Raw genomic sequence first — 18,560 nt, 5'->3', positions numbered from 1 at the left:
GCGGCCAAAAGGAGGGGAGACCAGGAGGAGCCCCAGACACCGCCGCTGGAACTGGAGGGAGGTAAGTGGCACCTACACTATACCTGGCTAACTATACTGAAGGCACCTACACCTAACTACACTATACCTGGCTAACTATACTGAAGGCACCTACACCTAACCACACTACACCTAGCTATCTGTACTGAAGGCACCTATACCTAACTATACTATACCTGGCTACCTATACTGAAGGCCGATATACCTAGCTATCTATACTTCAGGAACCTATACCTATCTACCTATACTGAAGGCCCCTATACCTAGCTACCTAAATGTTGGTAGATCTCCTAGACTCGGCAAATTTTAAAGTAGCTCGTGAGCCGAAAAAGTGTGGGCACCCCTGCACTAGATGTTCCCTATCCTAAACAATCACGGATGATCATTCTGGCTAGAAATCTGCCTGATCTCCCCTGTAGTGCTGTGCCAAAACTCATCACTGGATCCCAATCCTGTTGTTCCAACAGGCACTTTAAAGCCATTTCCCAGAGTGGAGTGCCACTTGTGCACCCTCTCCGTAAAATGAAACACGACTCCTAGCAGCTCACTGCTTGGCTGTACAGCCCTCCTTCCAAAATTGCCACCCAAACAATATTTACAGATTGTTCCAAGGAACAAAAAGTTAAAATGTATACTAGCTTTTGCTTTTAAGGTTGGTTCAGACAGACGCTTGCAGAGCTTCTCCCAGGTAGCTTAATTGAACGTCGTCGTTTGATCACCAATGTTAACAGCTGAATATTTTAAAGTTGTTTGAAGACATTTAGGCCCATATGCAATTCACTTTTTCACCTGAGTTTTCTCCTAGGTGATATTTTTAATGTGTCAATAAAATGGCTTTTAAGCCATCAGCAAAGCAAGAAAATACTAAAAATAATTTTGATAGTACTTTTGCACCTACTTCTCAGTACTTTTTCATTTGAAGAGTGCTGGAAAGTTATTTTAAATAGAAGATAAAAAAAAAACTATCACCTTGGAGAAAATGTTGTAGAAAAGTGGAATTGCATATGGGCCTTAGTGTGGTTCATACGGCAGCTGTAGTGTAGCCAACAAAAGAAACTGACTTGTAGCCACTACACATAGCATTCAGGAGAGGGTGAGATGACGGGCTCTACCATGGTATTTACACAACTGCCACCAGCATTTAAAAAAAATGCTCCCAAATGAATGGACCAGTAGTGGATAGACTTAGACACTTTAGACCAGCGATGGCGAACCTATGGCACGCGTGCCAGACCCGGCACGCGTAGCCGAATCTGCTGGCACGCCATCGCTGCTGCACTATGTCCCGTCCGATTGCATGAACTGGCTGCGGCGTCTAATAGAAGCCGCACCAGTTCATAGCCCGCAGCCCTGCTCCAGCCTGCATAGTCTTCCGGCAGGCAGAGCAGGGCTACGGGAAGATGGCGCCCGAAGCCCTGTAGTGGAGACTATTTGTGTCTCCAGTACAGGGCTTCGTGCACCATCTTCCCGTAGCCCTGCTATTGCATTCAGTGCGGGAGATATGCAGGACCTATATCTCCGGGGGAGCTGCGCACCAGAGGCCGGCCAGGAGAGGAGACTACTGTCAGGCGAGTAAATTCCTTTTTTTGCAGGTGAAGTGTTGCCCACTGCGTTATTTTCTGCTGAAATGTTGCCACATTGTGTTTATTTTCTGGTGTCTGGGGTAACTGTCACTGCATGTATTATTTAATTGTCATAGTTGGCTATATTTGCTGCTTTGGGGTTACGGAGGGTATGCTAATAAATAGCATCACACAGTTTCTGCACACCCATGATGCGAATCCTCGTTTCACCACATCATGGCGGAAACACTGCAAGTTTGGGCACTCGGTCTCGAAAAGGTTTGCCACCACTGCTTTAGACATTTAATGAAAGCATTGCATTTAACGCCCGTAAGCATCTGTTTCACCAAGCCTAAAATGAGAAGTGAACCTTAAGACTTGGGACACTTCATAGGGCACTGTTGCCATGCCTAAACTGACAAAGTAATAAAAAGTTGGTTCCTTTGCTTTTTCATAGGGAAAAAAAAAAAAAAAAAAAGAAAAGAAAAGGGACCTACGGTACATTAACAGCAGCCCTTTAAATTCTGACAAAATGTTCACTGGTGAACAATGGCGTAACTAAGGAGCTTATGGGCCCCGGTGTGAGTTGTACTTGGAGTCCCCCCCCCAGTACTCTATACATACTGTAACAATTGGTACAGCGCACCAAAACCTGCCAAAGACGAAACCTTGTCAGGTGCAAGAAGGGGATGGGGAGCAGCTTGTTAATGATTATCATTAAAAAAACATTTATAGAAGTGATCATTACAAGCATAGGACCAATAAAGAGCTAATACTGTGGTTGAGGGAGGGCTCTACGGGCCCCTCTAGCCCAAGGGCCCCAGTGCAGTCAAGACCTCTGCAAACCCCTACTGCTACACCACAGCCGGTAAAAAAAATTATCGGTTCATTCGTTGTCAAAACGGAATACAATTCTGAAACAGTGCATGAATGATACAACATATTTCCATAAGGAATGCCAAAAACAAAAGTTAGATATTTTCTAAGCATCAATATAATATGTGCATTCTTGCAAATATGAGAGAATTATTTGCAGCATCCACTGGAACATGGTCCTGCTTCGGGAGAAAATGAAATTAGTGACATTCTTCACCTCGGCTGTTTGTTGCGAATGGTCCACTAGTGCCTTGGAGCCATGATCTAGGGATTCTCAGAAGCCTGCCTAAAATGTCATTTTCAAAAACCGCATGATGGGAAAGAAAGTGTACAAAAGACAAATGATTACATATCAGACTTTTATGGCGAGTAATACTTAAACAAAACTATAGCTATTTTTTTACCCTCTTAAAAAAAAAAAAAAGTTTGTCCTACTCCTGATTCTGCAATCAGTTATGAGCTACAGACCTCAAATGGGCTGCAAAAAAAAAAAAAAAAAAAAAACAAACAACACTACTTCCAAAAGGAAACTAACAACCTCATGCCATAGGCTAAAGGGTTGTAGGGGTGGGACTGCCTGTGTTATGCTTGTTGTCAAATACACAGCAATACCTATCCTGACCCAACACCACCTGGAATTTCAATGCCCGAGTGATGATTTCACAGCTTACTTGAAATGCCAAGCCACAGGAGTCATTTGGAAATGAGAGAAGCCAGGTAAGCAGCAGCTTTCATGCTTAATGTGGACTAAGCCTCTAGACTGCAAGCTTGCAAGGACAGAGTTTTTAATCAAATGTAACAGCATTGCTGATGGCTTTACCTTGTGTTGCTAAACGTTCTCACTGTACAGTGCAAACAAGCTGATTGATCATATGAGATCTAATGTATGCAAACACATTTCCAATTGGGTCCCAAAGTGCAAGGCCGCCTTACAGGCAAACTTTCTCCTTGGTCATCTAGAATTAAGCCGCTTGGGAGAGTAGAGCCAATAAACTGCTCACCCTTCTCCTGTAAAAGTCCCGGTGGCATTAATATTACCCCTCTCCAGGTCACCATAGACCACATGGGGAAAGATGAAATTTGGTGGCCGAATTACGCCGTTTTGGCAGCGCCCAAATGACTGTCTCAGCACCGCTTTAGCCATAATACCCATTACGGCCTATGGCGGCGCCGATTTTAATTGCTTTGTTCCTCCTTAGCGCCTACAGAATACCCAAACAGCTCAGGGTAACCCAGAACCACTAGGAAATGGAAGGAATGCGTACACACAATTATCATTGACCAATGCTACCACTTCCATGTAGCATGAGATCTTACCAACGCAATCTGTTCATAGTATTCAGAATCTGTTAGTCCTCATTCTACATAAAGGTGGTAAAACTGGTCAGTGTCTCCAATCAAAATTGGATGTGTGTAAGCACCTTTAGTAATAAGCAAGCACACGGTGTTAGTAATGAGTCTCCCTGGAGCACTGGTTTCAGCTGAGTTATAGTGCAAAGCTCTGTAATTAATTACCTTTTCCTCCCCGATCTCCAGCACTCTATACACTGAGACACAAAGTGAGGAATAGCTCAACTTAAGACTACAGTAATAAAAATATGGCAAGGCCTACAACCCTTTCTCATTCTACATAGAAGGGAAGAAAAAAAAAACAAAAAAAAAACAAATCAAAAGGCGTTTGAATAAAAAGAGTTCTATGTTAAGCATATAAAAGGGCTACATAGGCCCAGAGTGACAAAAACGCTTTAAATACAGTTTCACATTATTAAACAATATTTTACAATTAAAAAAGAGAAAAAAAAAAAAAAAAAATATCAGAAAATTGCATAAACAATCACTCACTCACTTTCTACTTACCAAAAGGTTCAATGAATTGATAAAGTTTTTCTCCGATGGCAATGGCTTCCATGTGCTGGCGCAGATAATACAGAATGACAGCCTGATTGTAGTAAAGCATGCTGTTCTCCACATCATCTAAACTGTCCATCTCATCAACAGCCGAATGGACCTAAATATGTATAGCCCCAAAATGTTGTTACTACAATATAACCATTATGTCCTGTTCAAAAACAGAAACTTGTCTGCAACCCGACCTGCTAGGGATACTAAAAGCTCTTCTCAGCCCTTAAAATAACACAGCTAAAGGCTCAGGTTCTATTTAAAGGATACCACATCGGAATCAAAAAGTAAAAGGTGGGGGGTGGAACTGTGTATATGAAGAAGTCCTCATGCCGACCACTCCCACCATTCTCCTCCGTCCCCCAAAGCCACTTCCTGGTCGGCCGGGCATTAGTGCCCTGATTCTGGCCCGGCCGCACGTGCTTTTGACTGCACATCCACGAGCACTCTGTGCATGATGACACAACTGCGCATGACGTAACATGTGCAGTGCGCATGCACAGAGTGCTCCTGGCCAAAGGATCAAGGACACGCACAGCCGGGTCAGCGTACTAATGCCCGACTAGGAAGGGGCTGTGGGGGGGGGCATGACTATTACTTCATATACATGCCTGCTCCACAGATGGACCCCCAAAACGCCGGGGCGGAGTTGTGCGTCTGACGTCGCACGGAAGTGAATGAGCGCACGGACCGGCCAGTCAATACAGCAGCGATCGGATTCAAACCCTGCAAGTAAGAGAGGAGGTCGAACGGGATAGCGTGAAATCACTGAGGCGCACCCGGGGATGGGCATTGGCAAACGGCTATGTTTGTTATGCGCAGAACGCTCTTGGAGGCGTAAGTGTATAAGAATCAGCTTGCTGTTAGAGGCCTGTTTTAAAGAAAACAAGATTTGCGAAGTGTGATTGGCTACTACTGTACAGCGCAACTTCCACCTGGCTAAAGAGGTGGGCTGCATCTGGTGAGCAGTTTTGATTGGCAGCACGTTGGAGTGGCACTATCACAGGGCGATATTGAGGACACATGGTGGTTTATGGTGTTTTATCCAGCTTTGTGGACTACCTGCAGCGATCCCAGTGACTGTTTGGTGATATACCTTGGATGAACTGTGGCACAGTGTGAGATTATTAAACTTCATACTATGGGCTGCAGGGAACATATGTGCAAAAGCTTGGATGTGCGCTCCCGCAGCGTGCACTTCAACAGTGCATCCCATTTGCAGTAAAAGGTGCACAACTATATAAATGTTACATACTGCAGGAAGTGGTTAAAATCCCTTCTATACAGGCCATTTGCTTTTCAGAAGACTGCTACAGCTTCTGTGAGCCAGGGCTGGCAGTGATGTCACCAGGAATCGTCAGCACCTCGACACTCTTGTGTATCTCAAAATAACCTTGAAGCTGTGCAGGCATGTTTGTGGCATTAAAAAGGTTTATTTTTACATAGCACTGACCCATTTTCTACTCCAGAGTACATGCAGTTTACCTCCAGCTACACAATTTACCCCTCTGCATAATGTAGCAAAGGTGATAATAAGCTTCATTTGTTCTTTTTTTTTTTAATATATTTTTATTGATATTTTGAGGGTAGAGAAAGCATTACAATAACAAGGTGCATACTTGTACAACAAGTTTTTATGTCAATAACTTTTCCCTCTCTCCCTTCTTTCCCTCCCCTCCCTTTCCCCTCCCCCCTTTTCTTCCCTCCCCCTGTGCTCAATGCCAATAGGAGATATGGAAACGAAGCCCGTCATAAACGAATATTTTACAATATATTGTCTAAACAGATCTCTTTTTTATAAGTCAAGGTCATACAGTGCCTCTTCTTTTCATTTGTTCTTAACAAGCTGTAACAGGATGACTTTTTACCTCATTCTTCAGCTGGTTCAGCGTTTGTTTTAAAGCATCTGTAGTGCTCTGGTTACTTTCATAAAATTCTGCAACCGCCATATTCAACATTATTTTGTAGTCGTCTTTGTTAATTTCTTTCAGCTCTCCAAGATGTTGAAGACATGCCTCATAATTCCCTGCCTAATCAACAAGAAATGCAAATGTTTTAACAAGCATAATATTTCCAATTAGCTGCGAAACACAACATTAGTTAAAGCTCCGGGTAAAACCCCCAGACAGAATGGTATTGTCTCTTTACTCAGAAGACATTATTTTGGGCCACAGGCAGACAGGCTAGCTGTACAGCAAATAAGGAGTGAGGCCCAGCTCACACCGAGCGGATCTTGATGCGATACGCCGGCCAAATCCGCCTGTAAAGCCACTCGGTTAATGTATTTCAATGGGCTGGTGCACACCGGCGGTTTGAGGTTTTTAGCAAACCGCAAACGTGCCTCTTGCTGCACGTTTGCGGTTTGCTTAAAACCTCAAACCGCCGGTGTGCACCAGCCCATTGAAATACATTAGCCACGCGGATGCTCAGGCGGATGCGGCCGGCGGATCGCATCAAGATCCGCCCGGTGTGCACTGGGACTAAACTGTCATCCGCATCCAAAACCGCTAGCGTTTTGTGGACCTGCTAGCGGTTTTGGTGTGCACTGGGCCTTAGCAAGATTTTGTTTTCCCCTCATAGGTTATACTAGACTGAAATCCTGAGTTAAAGTAAAACTTAACATGTACCTGAGATGGTACACTGGACATTATTTATACTTACCCCATTAACAGAATTTTTTTTTTTCTTTTAAACTACCCGCAAAACGCTCTCTGGTGTGCCAGGGCCCTATCTCATGCAATGGATCCACAAAATCCCAATAATACAGTGATGCACAGAGCGCGCTCGGCAGTGTTATCCTTAATCCCGGCAGCAAGTACCGCAAGTTACACTAGTTTAACCTGCGGTACTCGAGTAGTGTTACAGTTAATAATGCGTTACCATAGCAACTTGTGGTAGTAATTATTTATATAGCGCTGACGTCTTCCGCAGCGCTGTACAGAGTATAAAGTCTTGTCAGTAACTGTCCCTCAGAGGAGCTCACAATCTAATTCCTACCAAAGTCATGTCTATGCATGTATTGTAGTCTAGGTGCAATCCAGGGAAGCCAATTAACTCGTCTGTATGTTTTTGGGAGGGAACCAGGGTGCTCAGAGGAAACCCACACGGACACGGGGGGCGGACGTACAAATTGCTTGCAGATGTTGACCTGGCTGAGATTAAACCCGGGGGTCACACCACTGCAAGGCGAAAGCGCCAACTACTATGCCACCGTGGCCGGAAATAAAGGTCAGTGCAATTTTGTGAATCAAACCCCATGTCACTTAAGCCTCCGTTTAAGTTCGTAACCAAGGGGCAACACAAGAATCTGTCCTCAGTAAAAACAGCAGTGCGAGAAAAAAAAAAAAACAAAAAAAAAACAAAACCACAATGAATATTTCAGTTACCGTGAATGCATGTAAGGCAGACTTAGACAGTTCTTTTTCTTGATCAGAGATGCCAGAACAGTTACTAGATCCTTCCTGCTTTTCGGTACTTTGCTCTAAAAGAAAAAAAAATGAAACAAATCAAACTTACATTTGTCTTCTTGTGAAAGGTCAGATCAACAATACACTCTGCAGCAAAAGAAACTATCCATACATGGACTTCCTTTTATTGAAAATATTCTCCTCTGCTATGCAGAGCCAGAAGCTCTGACCACTAACCCGGAAATATAGCGTAAGGATTGCTTTATTTGGCTACTTTTTAAGCTTCCATCATCAAATTGAAATCATAGTCCATTTTTCTTGAGAAAAATATAAGACAGTCGCTGCCCTAGGAGACAAGGGACTCAAGGCCCATACACACGTCAGATTTCCGTGAACGACGGGTCGTTTGAACGTCCCGTCGTTCGCCCGCTAAATCGGGCGTGTGTACAGACTGTCGTTCACTTGATAAGGGTGGGTTTGAGCGATCCGCCCGGCGGATCGCTCAAACCCACCCTTATCAAGTGAACGACAGTCTGTACACACGCCCCATTTAGCAGGCGAACGACGGAACGACGGGACGTTCAAACGACCAGTCGTTCGCGGAAATCCGACGTGTGTATGGGCCTTAAAGTTCTCTACACTAGATGAAATCATCCAAGGCGGCTGCTAATGACCACCTCTGGTTAGAATCCAGTGTGTGTATACAGCAGTCCACAACCCCTCTTGGCCAGGGATCCTCCTGGTGGATCGCTAAAGCCGAGAGGACTGCCCTCCCCACTTACCCCCAGGGATGAGCTCCGGATCAAATTCGGATGAAAATGAGTTTCATTCGGATTTCCTCCTCCTAATTAGTGCACCTGAGCTGGTGTGTTGGGGGGGTTAAACTTACCCAGCAGCCTTCTTCTTTAACCCGTGCCACAGCGCGTCCCAAACTGCATCACGTGTCTACTACGCTTCCTCCTTCAACCCAGAAGGAGGAAGTGTTTGTAGTCACGTGACCACTGCGTAGGACGGGTTAAAGAAGAAGGCTGCTGGGTACGTTTAACCCGTCCCACACACCTGCTCTGGTGCACTAATCAGGAGGATGAAATCCAAACAAAACTCATTCGGATTTCATCCGTAGCTCATCACTGCTTACTCCGCATGACTTCTTTCTCGAGATGCTCCATCGGCCCTCCTACCTCCCCCCCCCCCCCCCCCCCCCCCCCGCATAGGAACAGCACGTGGCTAGCTTGCGCGACAGTAAAGCCTTGCCCCTGCCTTAAACAACAAGGGATCGTGTACCAAAGCTTTAGTTTGTGTACACATCCAATTTTGATTGGTCAATTTTACCACTTCCATGTATGCCAACAGATTTTGAATGCTGTGAACACACTGTGTAGGTAAGCTCTTATATTACATTGGCTGTGTATATACACTCTAAGAGACAAAAGAGGAAGACTGAGGAATAGACAAATGTTGCAAGGTAGGGGATAATCATCATCATCTCTTTTTCCCACATGCAAGTTTTGATTTTTGCTCGGAGATGGGTTTTAAAGCTGCTCTAAACCCAGCACTAAATAAAGCAAATTCTAATACCAATTAGCTTGACACATGAAAAAAAGATTATGTGCAAAAGCAATCTAGAGAACAGAATATGTATTACATGAGCCAAATACACTTTGCAATCTCGGTATCTTTAGGGCGAATGTCCGCTCCCTTAGCGAGTTTAAACTCGCTACGGGGGCGGCCATTCACCCTAAAGATACCAAGACACGCTCGTTACAAGCCCTGGGCTGTGTACGTGTAACTCTAATCACAGGCAGAGTCTCATGTGTTAAATGCATACAGTGCCATGATGTTTTTATGGTCTTATATTTTGCGGATGGAATAAAACGTTAATGTGGAAAGCTGGCCACCGTGCCGGTTTGAAGAGAAGAGTGTATGATCAAAAGTGCATACTCCACCAATTCTCTATGGTGGAGTCGATCTGGTGAGCAGGTTTATTGCACAGATGGGGAAGTGTGGTCACACACTGGTCACCAAGTGTGGTTGTTCACAGCACAGGGGGACACTTTGGAAGCTCTGAATATTCTAAATAGTATAACGCTATGTGCATCTTGTCCTAGGCTGCATAAATTGAATTTACATCATTTACCTATCCAGAAGCAGCCAAAGGAGCGAGTCACATAATCATGTGACAGAGTAGGAAGTAGTATGGATGCCATACTACATTTCTCAGAATCCAACCATTACAGTAGAATCAATGTTTCCTTTGCATCAGGCTGCAGACTTGTAGTTCACAGGAAGTAGGTGCTGCTTTCAGGAACTACTCAGACATCAGCAGTCCTATTATATGGAAAGCTGTACAGCTGCAAGAAGTTATAGCTACACAAACGATTTTTGAACTAGAACAGCAAAAATCCAAACAAAATGCAATCTACATTAACCACTTAATGGTTTTAGTACAGTATATCTACTCCCTTTAAAACTTCATCTAAGCCTCAGGGGAGTAAATATACGTACTCTGTCGAAATCGCCGCTTTGCGCTCTCCTGCTTGCCCGTGCGATCCTGTGCTTGTTATCACCGCCACCCGTTAGCCCGGAAATCAATGAATGGGAACACAGTTCCCATTCATTGTTTTAGGCCCCCGTGTGAAGGATCGCAGCATCAATGTGATGCCTGTAGTCATTTGTAAACACTGTAATTACCCTTACACTCATTGCTTCCTGTTTTGCTTACTAAAAGCATGCACAGTAAGCTAATGATTGAGGACATTTTGTGGCCAAATAGTAAAATTACACCTACACAATTATTTTAATAAGGAGATCTACACAATCTATAATTAACCCCTTACCTCCCACACTCTCCCATAAATACCCACATGAAACTTTTGCATAAAAAAATAAAAAAAATTAAAAAAAAGGGTGAACTCACCTGGGGCTTCCCTCAGCCCCCTGCAACCGATCGGTGCCCTCGCAGCTCCGCTCCGATGCCTCTGGACCCGCCGGCGACGGCTTCCGGTTTCGCCGTCACCGGCCGACAGGCATGGGAACGCGAGTGATTGTTCGCGTTCCCAGCCTGTATATCACCCCCTATGCTGCTATTGCGGCTCCTGGCCTGACTCTACTTCTCATAAAAAGCAGAGTCATAATGTTCTCCTATAACATTTGCAGCCATTATCCCTCTCCTTCTGATCTAATCCCTCATAATAATACAGTCATTACACCCTCAAATAGAATATGTAATCAACACCTCTGCCATGCAGGAGTAGGCAAAGCATGGAAGACGACTGGCGGTTACTCAATTCCGGTGCCATTTCTTTGGCGACCTCAAGTTGGTGAGCACTTGTCACATGATGCCACTAAAAAGCATCCGCTAACAGGCATGGATGACCACAGAATTCCTGCTGCCAACACCAGAATCAAGGAACTATGTCTAATTCTGCTTAAAAGGGAACATGAAGAATATGGAGGCTGCTATGTTCATTCCCTTATAAATAATGTCAGCTGCCTGTTTTCTGTGCTGATGCTTGGCCTCTACTGTAGGCAAACCCTAGAAGCAGTTTTGGACTTAGGGTTTAGTTAAATTTTAGGCTTGACAGCCTATGCTGTGCCAAGCACAATAGTCCATCCATGGAAAGAGCACAATCCTTCAAATCCTTCCCATGATTTGCTTTTACACAAGAAAGAAAAATACAAAAACTGTACAAAAAGTAAAGTTACCTCCTGCTTTATCTGCAGCCATTTTGACTAATTCTGGATAAACAACTCTTGGATTGTCCTCTGAATTCAGTGGAGCATATAAATAGCTTTACTTCCTATGGGAACACCAGAAAAAAAACAAAACAAGAAAATGCAAAATAACTTGAGTCAAGGCAGTATTAAACATGACAATACATAACATGAAATAGCCCAATCAGAATGTGGACAGAGTAGGGTTCTCCCCAGGCTCTTTTAGCTGGGTGCTCCATCCAGCTAATTTTAGTGAGCACCCGGCTGTCATCAACTCTCCGCCTCATCCCTCCTCCTATACTGTAAACAGAGTTGTGCCAGCCTTGATTCCTCCATCGCTCCCCACCCGCCTAGTTTTTCATGCCACCCGGTTGGAGAAAGGAAAAAAAAAAAAAAAAAAAAAAAAAAAAAAAAAAAAAATGCTGGGGAGAAAACTGCAGAGTACAACACAATGTTTGGCTGCTAGAGCATACGTTTTTCTTTTAGTGAAACAGTACAAAAATTCAACTCTACATACAGTAAATGGGTTAAAGCGGACCCAAATTAAAAAAAAAAAATAATAATAATCTTACCTTGCATACCGTTAAATTTTACACTTAACATGACATCCTAAAGGCTGAGGCACACTGTCAAGCATTTTGAAAAACACATTCCCATTGACTTGAATTAGAAATACGGCAAAAATCGCAAGTTTTCCACGATTATCATTCAAGTTAATGGAAATTAGTTTTCCAAAACACAGCGCAAAAGCTTTGCAGTGTGCATCTGCCCTCAAGGCCCTTTTACACCTAATGCATTGAGATGTATTTTTCCATAGCAGGGAATTGTGAAATAGCTTCAGTTTTTCAGTGCATCATGTGAAAGAGGCCATAAGGGAACATGGACACTGGACTGCACATCAGTCGTCCTTTCAGTTGCAACTGACAGTGTAAAAAGACCCCAAGTATAACCATTTATTTAAATGACTGCAAGCTGAAGCATCTTCTTCCCGCCAGGGCATCCTGCTGAGGCCGGACCTTGTTGCATTCCGAGACAACTTACTACACAGGCTCCCAGATGGACACAATCCCAGAAAAATCACATGTTAAGTGTTTTAAAAAAATGGTAGTAGCCTGAATTTTATGCAGCAACCCACTTATCACAATTTGAGCTAATTGATTTTTTTCATGCTGAGCATTGACTATACATCTTAACATAGATCTCAAGTAAAATAATGAATTTCTAGCAGAAAGACACAGTGCACTTTTCAACAGGCAAGATTAAATAAGCTGTGTACTGCATGATGGGGGTAGAAAGCCAAGCGAATGTTGAACTCAGACTCCGTAGTTTAATGCTGGGTACACACGTTGTGATTTCCCACTCGATTCGATTATTTCCAACATGTTCGATCGGGGTTCGATGGATGCAGCCGTCGATTTTGCATTTTAAGTATAAGTTATTAAGTATGTTAATAAGTAGATTATTAAGTATGCAAAATCGACGGCTGTATCCATCGAAACCCGATTGAACATGTTGGAAATCGCAACGGGTGTACCCAGCATATGGGCTTGCTCACATCTTACGTGCTTCCGAGCGCATTTCAGCAGCGTGTATGGTGTGCAACATGCAAAATCAGCACAAGTGTATAGACAGCACTTCTGCCGTTCAGATCATGTGCGCTGTGCTACGCAGCAATGCGATGGCACTATTGCATTGCTGCATGCATGTTTTGGCCAAGCGCAGTGCTGACCCATTCACCGTAGTGAATGGGATCAGCAGCGCAGATGGAGTGCGATCCTGCACGTTGCGTTCCGATCGCACAGCCAGTTGGCGTCAATGATGTGAACGAGCCCCAATACCAGACACCCAAAATTGTTCCAACTACCAGACACCCACTGTCCCTCAGCACTACTGCCAGTGCCAACATTGATCAGGCAAGTATTAACAATATTCCATACTTTGATCAACCAAGAAATGTCATCATTTTAAAAGATTTTTGTTAGATTTGATGATCATATTGAGATGATCATCTATTAAAGATATTGTACAGTATAAGCCTGTATCTTTACTTTCAAGTCATGACAACACTGATCATATATAAAACGGATAGATGTGAATGAAAAGCTGTCCATACAACCTGAAAAAAAAATACAATCTTACCAACATCTACGTAGCATGAGAACTAAAAGGTTGGATATCAGATTGACTTATTATCCAGAATTGTGTGTGTAAATCTGGCAATATTGAATAAAAACTGTACAATCAGATTGACTATTCCTTTGCAGTGTTCTCCCCAGAATTTTTTTCCAGCCGGGTGGCATAAAACAGTAGCCGGGTGGTGTGAAAAAGTAGCCGGGTGGGGCGAGAGGAGAATGCAGGGCTGGTGCTTCGGTGAGCAACTCTGCTTACAGCATAAAAGGAGATGAGCCGATGACAGCCGGGTGCTCACCAAAACTAGCCGGGTGCAGCATGCGGCTAAAAGAGCCCGGGGAGAACACTGCTTTGTAAGATCAAACCAAGTAGGTCTAAAAGAAAAATTAAAAAAAAATATAAAAGAATAGGTGCAATTGTATACAGTCAATGCAAAGTTTAAAACCAAGATATCCAGAGGTAAGTGTTCCCATACTGCTTTTAGGGTAGTTTCATACAATGCAGTGTGATTGTCTAGGACACCCAGAGGACAACTGAAGTGAGAAAGATATGGAGGCTGCCATGTATTTCCTTTTAAAGCAACACCAGTTCCCTGCCTATTCTGCTGATCCTCTGCTCTAACACTTTTAGTCATAGACCCTGAACAAGCATGCAGCAGCTCAGGTGTTCACATTATGATCAGATCTGGCAAGATTAGTTGAATGCTTGTTTCTGGTAGCCAAGTAGATCAGCAGGGTTGCCAGGCAACTGGTATTGTGCATGTCACTGTTAACCACACTTTCATTCACCCTACCTCTCAAGCCCTCTGTCTAGGTGTCAATTTGGACTCCGCATTCTCCTTCACTCCCCACATCCAAAATTTCACAAAGTCCTGCAACTTCCACCTCTGTATCATCTGCAGGAGCCGCTCTTTCCTGACCCCTGCCACCACCAAACTCCTCAGCCATGCCCTCATAATTTCCCACCTTGACTACTGCAATGTCCTTCTGTCTGGTCTCCCTATGACCCGAATAGCCCCGCTGCAGTCCATCATGAATACGGAAGACAGAATATCCACTCCTCCCATCACGGCAGCTCCCCTCTGAATCCCTCCACTGGCTTCCTATCCAATCCAGAATCAGATTCAAGATACTGTTTCTAACCTACAAATCTTTCCACAAAACCTGTCCAACCTACATTTCCGAATTTACTCAGAGGTACACACCTAGCCGCTCACTCCGCTCCTCCAATGAACTTCACCTGACCCCCCCCCCCCCCCACGCCTCCAGGATTTCTTAAGAGCTGCTCCAACACTATGGAACTTCCTACCTCCACCCATTAGGACAGCCCCCTCCAAACATCTTCAAGAAGGCCGTCAAAACTCACCTTTTCACTCTTGCCTACTACCCCTCACAAGTGCTCTAAACCCGCAGCGGAACTCTGGTCCTCTACCTTTCGTGTCCCTACCTCTCCCTCTAGGATTGTAAGCCTTCGGGCAGGGTCCTCCTTTTGTATCCTACCTGATCACGCACCTGCATTACTGTGCACCCATGCTATGCATTTGAGTGAACTCAAATTGCCTAACCTCCATGCTCCCATCCAGTGACTGACTAAGCATTAACTTGTACTCATACTGTGCTGTGCGATCTGGTTTTCTTGTATTCCTGTGTTGTCCTATTGCTGTATGTACATTGGGTGCGAAAGTTGTCAACCTTGTTAATCGTAATGATTTTCCTGTATAAATCGTTGGTTGTTCTGATTAAAAAAAAAAAAAAAAAAAAAAAAAAAAAGTCAGTTAAATATATCATATTGAAGACCTGTTCAGTGATATTTGAGAAGTGAAATGAAGTTTATTGGATTTACAGAAAGTGTGTAACAATTTTTAAACAAAATTAGGCAGGTGCATAAATTTGGGCACCACAAAAAAAGAAATGAAATAAATATTTAGTAGATCCTCCTTTTGCAGAAATTACAGCTTTTAACTGCTTCCTGTAGGTTCCAATGAGAGTCTGGATTCTGGTTGAAGGTATTTTGGACCATTCATCTTTACAAAACATCTCTAGTTCATTCAGGTCTGATGGCTTCAGAGCATGGACCACTCTCTTTAAAAAGGGAAGGTTCAAGCAAAATAAAAAATGAGTTTCCCTTACCTGGGGCTTCTACCAGCCCCATGCAGCCATCCTGTGCCCTCGTAGTCACTCACTGCTGCTCCAGTCCCCCGCTGGCAGCTTGCCGACCTCGGAGGTCGGTGGGATGCATTGCGTACATTTTTACGCATTCCCGCTAGTGCAGGAACATTAACACATACATTTTTACGCATTACTGGTTCAATGCGTAAATTTTTTTGCATTGACCCAGTAATGCGTAAAAATGTATGTGTTAAAAAGTTCCTGCACTAGCGGGAATGCGTAAAAATGTACGCAATGCGTCCCGCCGACCTCCGAGGTCGGCAAGCTGCCAGCGGGGGACTGGAGCAGCAGTGAGTGACTACGAGGGCACAGGATGGCTGCATGGGGCTTGTAGAAGCCCCAGGTAAGTGAAACTCATTTTTTTTATTTTGCTTGGACATTCCCTTTAACAGATTTTCAGTTATTAACAAGTCTGGGGACTTAGATGGCCATTCCAGAACATTGTACTTGCTGCTCTGTATGAATGCCTTAGTGGATTTTGAGCAGTGTTTAGGGTCGTTGTTGAAAGATCCAGCCCCAGTGCAGCTTCAGGTTTGTCACTGATTCCTGGACATTGGTCTCCAGAATCTGCTGATACTGAGTGGAATCCATGCATCCCTCAACATTGGACAAGATTTCCAGTCCCTGCACTGGCCACACAGCTCACAGCATGATGGAAGCACCACCATATTTTACTGTAGGTAGCAGGTGATTTTCTTGAAATGCTGTTATTTTTCCTCCATGCATAACATCCCTTTTAATGCCCAAATAACTCAATTTTAGTTTCATCAGTTCTCAGCACCTTATTCCGAAATGAAACTGGCTTGTCCAAATGTGCTTTAGCATACCTCAAGTGGCTCTGTTTGTGCTGTGGGCGGAGAAAAGGCTTCCTCTGCATCACTCTCGCAAAACAGCATCTCCTTGTGTAAAGTGCGACAAATGTTTGAACGATGCACAGTGACTCCATCTGCAGCAAGATTATGTTGTAGGTCTTTGGTGCTGGTCTGTGGGTTGACTGACTGTTCTCACCATTCATCGCTTCTGTCTATCAGAGATTTTTCTTGGCCTGCCACTTCGAGCCTTAACTGGAACTGAGCCTGTGGTCTTCCATTTCCTCAATATGACAGCTGACAGTGAGGCAGACAGCTGAAATCTCTGTCACAGCTTTCAGTATCCTTCCCCTAAACCATGATGGTAAACAATCTTTGTTTTCAGGTCATTTGAGAGTTGTTTTGAGACCCCCATGTTGCAACTCTTCAGAGAAAATTAAGAGGGAAACTTCCAACTGACCCCCTTAAATACTCTCTCATAATTGGAGTTACCTGTGTATGTAGGTCAGGGGTCACTGAGCTTACCAAGCCAGTTTGAGTTCCAATAATTAGTTATTAAGGGGCACCTGCCTAATTTTATTTAAACAATTATTGCACTTTCGGTAAATCAAAGTGTGTGTGTGTGTGTGTGTGTGTGTGTGTGTGTGTGTGTGTGTGTGTGTGTGTGTGTGTGTGTGTGTGTGTGTGTGTGTGTGTGTGTGTGTGTGTGTGTGTGTGTGTGTGTTTTTAATCTTAATAACCAACGATTTATACAAGAAAATCATGCCGATTAACAAGGTTACCCAAACTTTCGCACCCCAGTGTAACCCCTAAATATTGTCTGTAACCTAAACTAATGTCCAGCACTGCATAACATGTTGGCGCTTTATAAATACAATAAATATATTACAAACATAAATAAATATGGCAGTCTCCATATACTTTACACTTCAGTTGTCCTTCAAGTTCCCCAAAAAAATGTCATCATCATCATCCAAAACTTCTTGCTTTTACTGATGGCTGACATGGTAAAATACTCCACTGTTAGTCTGCTACTGGCATTTAAAGAAAAAAAAAAGCAATGAACCAGTCAGACAAATGTGAAGTTTCACAAAACCAGTTTAGGAAGAGGAAAATACATTAAAGTGGGACAGGTGCTAATGATGCAACAAGCAGCAAATCCGTACCTATAGGATAAGGTCACTTAGTTAGTGCTGATGATAATTAAAAATGCATATATAGATTGATTAAATAAAAAAAAAGCCTATAATTAACAGTATCTAGACATCAACTGACAGCTGAGCAGTTCTAAGACTTCTGATTTTGCGGGAGGTGAACAACACTAAAAAAGTTGCAAGAGTTATGCAAATTATACATCGAAGAAGGTGAAAGCAGTAACTGAACCCATAGAACGACAAATAAGCAGTGCAAGATAAACACAGGGAATATGCAAGACAAGCGTAGGAAATGTGATGTGAAGGCGCAGAACTGCCTGTATATTACCCAGAGGAAATCAGACCAGGAACAGCGGTCTGGAGCAAACTGCAGCCCCCAGTTCACGAGAATCGCTCACTGGCTTCCTGAAGAGCCTGCTGGGAAATGCGACTTGGCCTCCAAATATGACGACGGGACACACCGTCGCAATGTATGACGCGACAACATCATCTGGCCTACTGCACGCCGTTGTCTGTATATGAATCAGTAGGACAGTCCCGCTTAAACACCGGAATCATTTTGCCTCACCATTACCATTATTTTACAACTAATGTACGTTTCATGCGATTAATTTAATTACTTAGCCAAAATTATTAAATAAAACTATAATATACACAATGGCACCATCTAGTGGCCATAAAGAAGAAGAATTTCACATAAACATTGCAATTACACATTACATCAAATATGTATCGCCAATCATCTAGTGGCCATACAAAAATAATTAGTTCATAGACACTGCAATTTCACTTAACAACAAAT

At 43.5% G+C, this 18,560-nt stretch overlaps 1 protein-coding gene across 4 annotated transcripts in view; it reads right to left on the bottom strand.

Annotated features, from left to right (window-relative positions):
- Positions 1-18,203, bottom strand: part of CNOT10 (CCR4-NOT transcription complex subunit 10) — a 127,650-nt gene extending 109,447 nt beyond the window's left edge. For 2 of the 4 annotated variants that reach the window (XM_068236226.1, XM_068236227.1), the window contains exons 1-6: positions 18,087-18,203; positions 11,489-11,583; positions 7,763-7,857; positions 6,245-6,406; positions 4,335-4,485; positions 2,695-2,763 (exon numbers count right to left, since the gene is read on the bottom strand). In XM_068236226.1, the coding sequence (XP_068092327.1) occupies positions 2,695-2,763; positions 4,335-4,485; positions 6,245-6,406; positions 7,763-7,857; positions 11,489-11,510 (499 nt within the window). In that variant the 5' untranslated portion in view covers positions 11,511-11,583; positions 18,087-18,203. The remainder of the gene's footprint in view (positions 1-2,694; positions 2,764-4,334; positions 4,486-6,244; positions 6,407-7,762; positions 7,858-11,488; positions 11,584-18,086) is intronic. The other 2 variants (XM_068236230.1, XM_068236228.1) reach the window with 2 other exon arrangements.
- Positions 18,204-18,560: the final 357 nt, after the last annotated feature.

The sequence above is a fragment of the Hyperolius riggenbachi genome, chromosome 5 (assembly GCF_040937935.1).
Source record: "Hyperolius riggenbachi isolate aHypRig1 chromosome 5, aHypRig1.pri, whole genome shotgun sequence".
NCBI classification, from domain to species: Eukaryota; Metazoa; Chordata; class Amphibia; order Anura; family Hyperoliidae; genus Hyperolius; species Hyperolius riggenbachi.
This window is presented reverse-complemented; position numbering and strand designations above follow the sequence as displayed.